The sequence below is a fragment of the Chondrus crispus genome, genomic scaffold (genome assembly GCF_000350225.1).
Source record: "Chondrus crispus Stackhouse genomic scaffold, scaffold_323, whole genome shotgun sequence".
Lineage (NCBI taxonomy): Eukaryota > Rhodophyta > Florideophyceae > Gigartinales > Gigartinaceae > Chondrus > Chondrus crispus.
In genome coordinates this window covers 77,510-85,127 of record NW_005179216.1, presented here as the reverse complement: position 1 = coordinate 85,127, position 7,618 = coordinate 77,510, and the positions used below count along the sequence as shown (strand labels likewise).

The window sequence follows — 7,618 nt, the reverse complement described above, 5'->3', positions numbered from 1 at the left end:
GCTCGACCCCGCCCCCGCCCCCGCCCACCCGCACGACAACCCCGCGGGCACCCTGCAGGGGCCTTACTTGCCGACCTACAACGACTATCCGCAGGAGCACCTCCCCGCGCATCCTCCCTCGCATAGCCCGCAGGAATTCTTTCCCGGCCAGCAGCGCCTCCCCGCGGCCGCCGCGCCGCAGAGGAACCCCGCCGACGACGCCCACATGGCGGAGATGTTTGGACACCAGGCCTATGTCGGCGGACCTGGGTATAGTGCGTATGGAGGGGGGTATCCGGCCCAGGGCGTGCCGCAGATGCACCCGCCGCAACCGCCGCCTCCGCAGCAGTACCACCAGACGATGCCGGCCCCGGAGGCGGCGCCTATCGGGTGGGGCGACGTCATGAGCGTGCCGTCGCAGCCGATGTTCGCCGCGCCGGCCCATGGGCACAGGGGGGTCCTGGATATTGACCCCATGCTCGCGGATCGCATCCGGAGAGGGAGGGAGCTTGCGAGGCTAGCCATTGCGCAGGAGGAGCAGGGCAACCTCGGCGCCGCGGAGAACGGCTACATGAAGGCCCTGGAGTTGCTCGTCCCCGTGTCGAAGGAGCTGGACGTCGGGTCCGAGCTCGATAAAGACGTGCGCATGAAGCAGAAGCAGAAGCTCCACCGCGAGGCCGCGGCGATGATGGATCGCTGCGAGGAGATCCGGCTGTTTCTCAAGGCGAATGGGCCCGCCGTGCCCAAGGAGATGCCCAGCGTCCCTGCCTTGCCACACGTCAAGCCGCCGCCGAGGAAGCGGAATGACTCGACGCCGAAGCCGCCGGATCACGACATTTCGTCGTCGTCGAAAAGTTCCACGGCCGAAATGTCGCGTCCGAAAATGGCCCAGTCGAAGGTGGACGCCGCGCCACCGACTCGCCCGCCGCCGCCCCCGCCGCCGGCGTTTGATGGCGACTCTGTGGATCTGCTGGAGCGTATTTCGAGCAGGCGGAACGTGTTATCGGCAGCTTCTGCGAGGATTCATGCCGCGACGGGAGCTCCGACAGAGACTGGGACGGAGAAACGGACGGGAGGTGGAGATCTGGCAAAATGCTTTGTCTGCAACGCACCGGCAGAGCTCAAGGGTAAGTGCAATCATACGTTTTGTACCAAGTGCGGCAACCAGGCTGCCAATGTATTTGGGGCCTGCCCGAACCGGAAGTGCAACGCTCCGCTGTCTGCGGATGGCTTTGATAAGCTCTTGTAAACGGGTCCGCAGTCAAACTGTTTTCCAAGACGGACTACGCGCTCGAATTGATAAAGGATTCACACAGAAGAATAAAGAGATAGAAAAAGGGTATGCTCCCAGGAACAAGATACAGAACACGTCGAGAAGGCAATTCTATTTTCAGCTAACCTATGTACAGTTAAGATGTTAACCGGCAGGCACATTTGCCTAGTATGAGCTTGAGAAGGCGCCGCGTGGGGCTGAATAGCCCTGCAGTTCAAGTGACTTCTTGGTGAGCATGTCGAAATGGCGTACAATTCTGTTGTGGAAGATTTGTCTATCCTTGCGAAAGTCATCCACTCTCGGGTCGCTAGCGTTGAGGCCCGCTCCACTTTGCCTCAAGTCAACTGCATCCATGAGCTCGGAGTCGGGTTTTACAAACTTGCGGGCGAACAAGCTTCTGGTAGTGGCAATGTATTCCCACCTCGACATCACTGTCGAGCCGCCGTCGAGCGCAAATGGATGCTGCCCCGAGCGCTTGTTGCGCAAATACCACACAACTTTTCGCAGTGCATCGGGCACAATTGTCTTCCTCCAGAATGAGTGATTGTAGAGCACATCAGCAAAATAATGCTCAGGAACGGAGAGCACGTGCATATGGTTGATCAGCATGCGCTTTGCGAAAGCGCTCCGGACAACAAAAGCTACAAACGGACGCGAGAGGATCATCCACGCCTCCGCCTTGGTGAACACAAAGGCACGATGTCGCTCAAGGGGGTTCTCTCTTAAGCTGCGTATTAGCCTAAGCCTAGACTTTTCGCTCTGATACCCCACGGCGGCGGGGTCCCAATGCATGTTGCGGATGCGGAATTGGTACGGCTTCCACTCCTTTGAGGGGAAGAAGGTGACAAAATTGAGGCGGCCGATGGGTACATGAGGCCGTGCAAGCAGAGACATCTGGCGCTCCACGGAGAGGAGCGGGTAATCCGCGCCGCTGAGGTTGATAAAGTAGTGCCAATTGCTCGACTTTTCCAGCGCCATCGTCATCGCAGACAATGTATTAGTCACCATAGAAATAGCCTTGTATGTGACCATTTCACTCTCCATCACGTGCATATTCTTCACATATCTCTCATCAGCTTCTACCAGATCCGCAATACGACTTCTCGTCGCCGGGTCCACCTTGGCATCCACATGCACGACGTACACATTCTCCGGGTGATGTATTCTCTCAAACAGCCTGGGCAGCAGCGGCACGGAGTCCAGCCCGACCTGCACGAAGTAAGCAATGCGCACGCTCTCCATCTTGGCGGCCTCGGTGCCGTCGTCCCTCTGCACGGCCCACGCCTGATCGAAGGCCCTTGCGCAGGCGCCGTCGGCGAACGCGCTGCCGGCGCTCTGCGGCTCGTGCGCGCGCGCGAGGACGGCGTGCGTAGGGTGCGAGCGCAGCACGCGGTGGTACCCGCGGCTCAGCGCGGCGCGCCGGCAGACGACGAGCAGCACGACCGCCGCCGCCACCGCCGCCGCCGCCACCCGCCATGGGTGGCGCAGCGAATGCCGCAGCGACACCGCGCTCGTGCGCAGCCGCTTCACGAGCAAGGGCAGATCGCCCCCGCGCAACGTCAGCGGCGAGAACGGCCGGTGCTTCTTCGCGGAGCTCGACATGGCGAGCGCGACGCGATGCCGGCGCGCACTCTCAGGGCGGAGGATGAGGAGGCACCATCCTCCGAGAAACGGCAACTTTGAGGGTGCTGTACTTACCATTCAATGTACAGCAGTGCCGCCGCATGAGCACCAGTACAGTGGCAGCCTTCAGATCATTGATCCAAACTGCGGTCCTCACTGTTCCACGCCCCGTGACCCAACGGGGCATCATCCAAGGAATCTCTCACCCCGCCATCGCCACCGCCTCCGCTTCCGCGCTCTCCTCCCCTGCCACCCTTCCACCTGGCGCCGCGCATCCTCATCCCTCCCACTGCCATGACGACGCCAGCCGCGGACGCCGCGGGCGCCGCGGAGCTGTCGCGGTGCGAAAAGTTCCGCGACGAGGCCTTCTCCAGGTACGTGCCGCCCCGCTCTTCCCCCCGCGCGCCTACCATTCGCGCGCCCCCGCAACGCGCTAACGGCCCGCTAGCAACCCCGCCGTGCGCTTCATGTTCAAGCACCTCAAGCGCGGCGGCTGCGAGCTCGACCGCGCAAAGGTCGAGTGCCGCCGCTGCGACGGGCAGCTCGCCGGCGGATTCCAGGACGACGGCGGCATCCTGCTCTGCTCGAACCATCTCACTACGCAGGCGCACGCGTCGAATACCCTCGTACACGAGGCCGTGCATGCGTTTGATGCTTGCCGTGCAAAGGTTGACTGGGGGAATTGCGTGCATCATGCGTGCAGTGAGATTAGGGCCGCGACGCTGTCCGGGGATTGTGACTTTACGAGAGAGGTACTGCTTAGGCGGAACTTTGGCTTTGCAAAGCAGTTTCAGAGATGTGTTAAGAGAAGGGCCGAGCTTTCGGTGTCCCTCAATCCCTATTGCGATCCACTCGAGGTACGTTAACTTTTTCTCTGCTCGTCTTTGGTGGTCGTTGGAGCCTTCCTAATGCTGTATCAGGAACAGCCGCTCTCATTGATAACCCTCATCGGTGACTCTCATCGATAACACTCGAGCTAGTGTCCATATATTCTAAAGCGTACATTCCCTTTTGCGTCTCGCGTCTCTTACCCGGCTCGCGCGCAGACAAAGCTAGCAGTTCAAGAGGCTTGGGACTCGTGTTTCAACGACACGGCCCCTTTCGAAAAAATACCCTGACGATCCACAACCGCCAACCTCAGTGTATGTAAATGTCTCTATATACAATGCACTCCGTCTAAATCCCTAATAGCAGCACGAGCATTCAAACGGGCACGCCCCGTTCAACCCCTTAGGCTGATCGGCCGCGATGTCATCGTAAGACAAGATGCGAAGTCCATCATCCGTATATCGCGCGGGCAAACCCTGGTGCTTCTTTGTCTTTCCGTTCTTCTTAGGCGATGGCTTGGCCTGCTGTTCCTTTTGCCGTTGAGCGAGCTGCGTCGCCTTGTTGGCAGCACGCTGCTTTACGAGATCGTCGAACAAATCGTCTATTTCCTCCTCATCATCGCTGTCTGAGGAGGTTGCTTTCGGACCGTTCCCATTCGCCACTACCCGCAGGAGTTTCTTTGGCGATTCCATGCTGCGTGACCCTTTCGAGGGAGAGGCGGGGATGTGGGGACGCTTCCGCTTTTTCTGGTTGAGTCCCTGTGACGCAGTTCCATTGACTTCTGGCGAGGCTGTTGCCTGTACAGGAGTTGTTTGCTTATTAGGCGACGGGGAATCCAATGCTGCCTGAGTATGTGACGTCTTCCTCTTCTTTTTCTTCGCACGGGGGGTCTGCGGCGACGCGTCACCCTCCAATGGGGAATGGGCAGGCTTCCCGGGTGACTCAATTTGCATAGTGTCGGACAGTTGAGTTTGCTCGTCGTCAAGTGCTTCTGCCCTGCGGCGTTTGTTGCTCTTCGTCTTTTTCTTGCGATCCCCTGGGGACTCGGCGGCGTTCGTAGCTGGAATCTCCACGGCAATCGGTAAAATCCTTCTTCGCACGACAAGAGTGTGGTGAGATGGATCGGCATCTGGGTCGTTCGAAGGGAGATACACCGGGTCTTCCTCCTCGTCATCCTCGTCGTCATCGCTGAGGTCCCCCCAGGAGCCATTGACGGGCTTGAAGCGGGTGCTCCTCGCAAGCCTCGGTGCGTCGGTATCGGCCAAGAGCAGGTCCAATTCCTTGGTATCGGCCATGATTTCATCGAGCCTCTGCCTCGCGATGGCGCTCTCCGACACGGCGACGCCGATGGGGCTTCTGACGGCCTGCGGGATGGGATCTGCGGGGGCGGCGGGGATCTCCGTGACGAGGACGTCCTCCGCGAAGCGGACGGCGCGCGCACCGGCGGGCGCCTCGCTCTGCCGGCGCTCCTCGCGCAGGCGCTTCTCCTCGCGGTCCCAGTTCGCCACGGCCTCCTCCCGGCGCAGGCGCATCGCGTCCGCGGCCTCGCGCTGCTGCTGCCGCTCCCGCTGCAGCTGCGTGAAGCGCGCCGTGATGGCCGCCTGGCGCTTGCGGCGCCGCCGCCGCTGCCGTGCCGTGAGCTTCTTCCGGGCGGGGCTCATGTCGACGCGCACCATGTCCGGGAGGGCGGAGGGGGCGCAAGGGGTCTGCGGCTGGGCGGCGGCGTTGTGTAGGTGTGGTTGTCTGTTTGCTTGTTTGTTTGTCAGTTGCGGATTCCCATGAGACGTCGGCGGTGGCGGCTCGCTGCCGCCAACGCCGACACGCGGCCCCGATCGGTCGGTCCGCGTTGGTGCCAACGCTGCCAGCAGCTGGACGCGGGGACTGTAAGATTGTCTCTGTAAGATTGTCTCTGTAAGAGCGTTACTGTAAGAGCGTTACTGTAAGAGTAGGACGGTAAGATATATACTGTAGGTGTAGGATCGCGGACTGTAAGAGCGCGAACGGAGTTTGGAGACGCTTGGCGCGGCGTGAGTGGCGGTGGTGCGGGAGCGGAGCCAATGGCAGGGCGTGGGTGGCCGCTCCGCAGACGGCTAAAACATCGCCAGCGGAGATGCGCGTGGCAATCTGCCGCGCTGTCCTTGCCGCATCGCCACGTGTATTCACAGCACACCTTCACTCACACTGCTCACTGAAGAAATACGCTGTCCGAGATGCTCATCCCCCCCACTCACACCTCCCGCTTCACCTTGCCCTTCCCCCTCTCTCCCCCCCCCTTCTTAGCCATGTCCGCCGCCTTCACCAGCGCGCCCCCCTTGCTGTTCCGCGGCGCGTCCGCCCGCGCTGCCGTCATCCCGCGCCGCTCGCGCCGGGCCCGCCCGTCGCGCGCCCCGCGCATGTCCGCGCGCGCCACCGCGCCCGGGAACGCGCTCACGCTACACGTGGACGCCGCCTCGCGCCGGTACCCCATCCTCTTCGCGAACGCCGTGCTGCACAAGCCGGAGACCTTTGCGCCGTACCTGACGGGCGACAAGGCCCTGGTTGTCACGAACACCACCGTCGCCGCGCTCTACCTGGACCGTGTCACGGCCGCGCTCGCCGCCGCCGGCGTCGCCGTCTTCGTCGAGGTCCTCCCGGACGGCGAGGAGTTCAAGTCGCTCGAGTACGCCGCCAAGATCTGGGACGCCTGCATGCGCCACCGCCTGGACCGGAAGAGCACGCTCGTCGCGCTGGGGGGCGGCGTCATTGGCGACATCACCGGCTTCGCCGCTGCCGCCTTCGTCAGGGGCGTCCCGTTCATACAGGTCCCGACCACGCTGCTGGCCGTCGTCGACTCGTCCGTAGGCGGCAAGACCGCCGTCAATCACCCCATGGGGAAGAACATGATCGGCGCCTTCTACCAGCCGCACGCCGTCGTCGTCGACACCGACGTCCTCGCCACGCTGGACGACCGCCAGCTCGCCGCCGGCATCGCAGAGGTCGTTAAGTACGGCATCATTCGCGATTGGCAATTCTTCGAGTGGTGCGAGGCGAACATCGACCGCCTGGTCGCCCGTGACCAGGCCGCCCTGCGCTACGCCATGGTCCAGAGCTGCAAGCACAAGGCCGACATCGTCGCGGCCGACGAGCGCGAGAGCGGCGTGCGCGCCACTCTCAACCTCGGCCACACCTTCGGCCACGCCATCGAGGCGTGCATGGGCTACGGCGCGTGGCTCCACGGTGAGGCCGTCGCCGCCGGCATGGTCATGGCGTGCGAGATGAGCGTGCGCATGGGCTGGATTTCGAGCGACGTGACCCAGCGCGTGGAGCGCGTGTTCGCCCGCGCTAGCCTCCCCATCCGACCGCCGCCCAGCGTCACCCTGCAGAACTTTATGACGTACATATCGGTCGACAAGAAGGTCGAGGCCGGCGTCCTCAGACTCATCCTGCTCGAGGCCCCCGGAAAGGCTGTGCTCACCGCCGATTTTCCGGAGTCCGTCCTGTTCGACACTATCATGCACTACCACCAGCTGTACAAGGCCAGCCCCGGCACGTACGAGCACGCCATGCTCGGCCTGCCACAATAACTGCACATACTAGCCGTAGACAAAGCGAGACGAGTAAATAGCAACAGGAACCCCGTCGCACTATTATTCACCCACAACCTTGCCAGCAAGCTCCGCCTCCGCCTCGGCCGCCGCGACGCGGAGGCGAATGGGTCCTCGCACATCGTCCAGCGCCTCAGCGGGGACGGCGCGCCCGCGCTGCAGCACGACCAGGCGGCCCTCACGCGCCATCTCGTACGCCGCGCGCCGCACCGCCGGTATCTGCGCGCGTCACTCGGGCGCCAGCCTGCGCGCCGCCTCCGACGGGCAGATGCTCTTGCGCGGGCCGCGCGCCGCCACCAGCGCCGAGATCGTCGGCCAGATGAGCAAGGGG

At 62.6% G+C, this 7,618-nt stretch overlaps 5 protein-coding genes; 3 read left to right on the top strand and 2 right to left on the bottom strand.

Moving 5' to 3' along the window:
- The first annotated feature begins 707 nt into the window (after positions 1-707).
- CHC_T00005912001 (hypothetical protein) lies at positions 708-1,400 on the top strand. The gene has a single exon (XM_005717573.1). It carries the CDS (start codon positions 708-710, stop codon positions 1,398-1,400), a length of 693 nt encoding a protein of 230 aa, XP_005717630.1.
- Positions 1,401-1,417: 17 nt separating this feature from the next.
- On the bottom strand, positions 1,418-2,494 carry CHC_T00005911001 (hypothetical protein). Its single transcript, XM_005717572.1, has one exon. It carries the CDS (start codon positions 2,492-2,494, stop codon positions 1,418-1,420), a length of 1,077 nt encoding a protein of 358 aa, XP_005717629.1.
- Positions 2,495-3,163: 669 nt separating this feature from the next.
- On the top strand, positions 3,164-3,993 carry CHC_T00005910001 (hypothetical protein). XM_005717571.1 is given in 4 exon segments: positions 3,164-3,169; positions 3,170-3,249; positions 3,324-3,732; positions 3,922-3,993. The coding sequence occupies 3 exon segments, from the start codon at positions 3,170-3,172 to the stop codon at positions 3,991-3,993; spliced, it is 561 nt and encodes a 186-aa protein (XP_005717628.1). The 5' UTR covers positions 3,164-3,169.
- Positions 3,994-4,059: 66 nt separating this feature from the next.
- CHC_T00005909001 (hypothetical protein) lies at positions 4,060-4,998 on the bottom strand. The gene has a single exon (XM_005717570.1). The coding sequence runs from the start codon at positions 4,996-4,998 to the stop codon at positions 4,060-4,062; it is 939 nt and encodes a 312-aa protein (XP_005717627.1).
- A 915-nt stretch (positions 4,999-5,913) lies between these two features.
- CHC_T00008976001 (3-dehydroquinate synthase) lies at positions 5,914-7,311 on the top strand. XM_005717569.1 is given in 2 exon segments: positions 5,914-7,266; positions 7,267-7,311. 1 exon segment carries the CDS (start codon positions 5,914-5,916, stop codon positions 7,264-7,266), a length of 1,353 nt encoding a protein of 450 aa, XP_005717626.1. The 3' UTR covers positions 7,267-7,311.
- Positions 7,312-7,618: the final 307 nt, after the last annotated feature.

Excerpts from the sequence above, each read along its gene's own strand:
- CHC_T00005912001 (XM_005717573.1), top strand. The coding sequence starts at position 708 with ATGGGCCCGCCGTGCCCAAGGAGATGCCCAGCGTCCCTGCCTTGCCAC.
- CHC_T00005911001 (XM_005717572.1), bottom strand. The coding sequence starts at position 2,494 with ATGGAGAGCGTGCGCATTGCTTACTTCGTGCAGGTCGGGCTGGACTCC.
- CHC_T00008976001 (XM_005717569.1), top strand. The coding sequence starts at position 5,914 with ATGCTCATCCCCCCCACTCACACCTCCCGCTTCACCTTGCCCTTCCCC.
- CHC_T00005910001 (XM_005717571.1), top strand. The coding sequence starts at position 3,170 with ATGACGACGCCAGCCGCGGACGCCGCGGGCGCCGCGGAGCTGTCGCGG. Across the intron at positions 3,250-3,323 it reads CGCGACGAGGCCTTCTCCAG|CAACCCCGCCGTGCGCTTCA; the intron begins GTACGTGCCGCC and ends ACGGCCCGCTAG. Across the intron at positions 3,733-3,921 it reads CCTATTGCGATCCACTCGAG|ACAAAGCTAGCAGTTCAAGA; the intron begins GTACGTTAACTT and ends GCTCGCGCGCAG.
- CHC_T00005909001 (XM_005717570.1), bottom strand. The coding sequence starts at position 4,998 with ATGGCCGATACCAAGGAATTGGACCTGCTCTTGGCCGATACCGACGCA.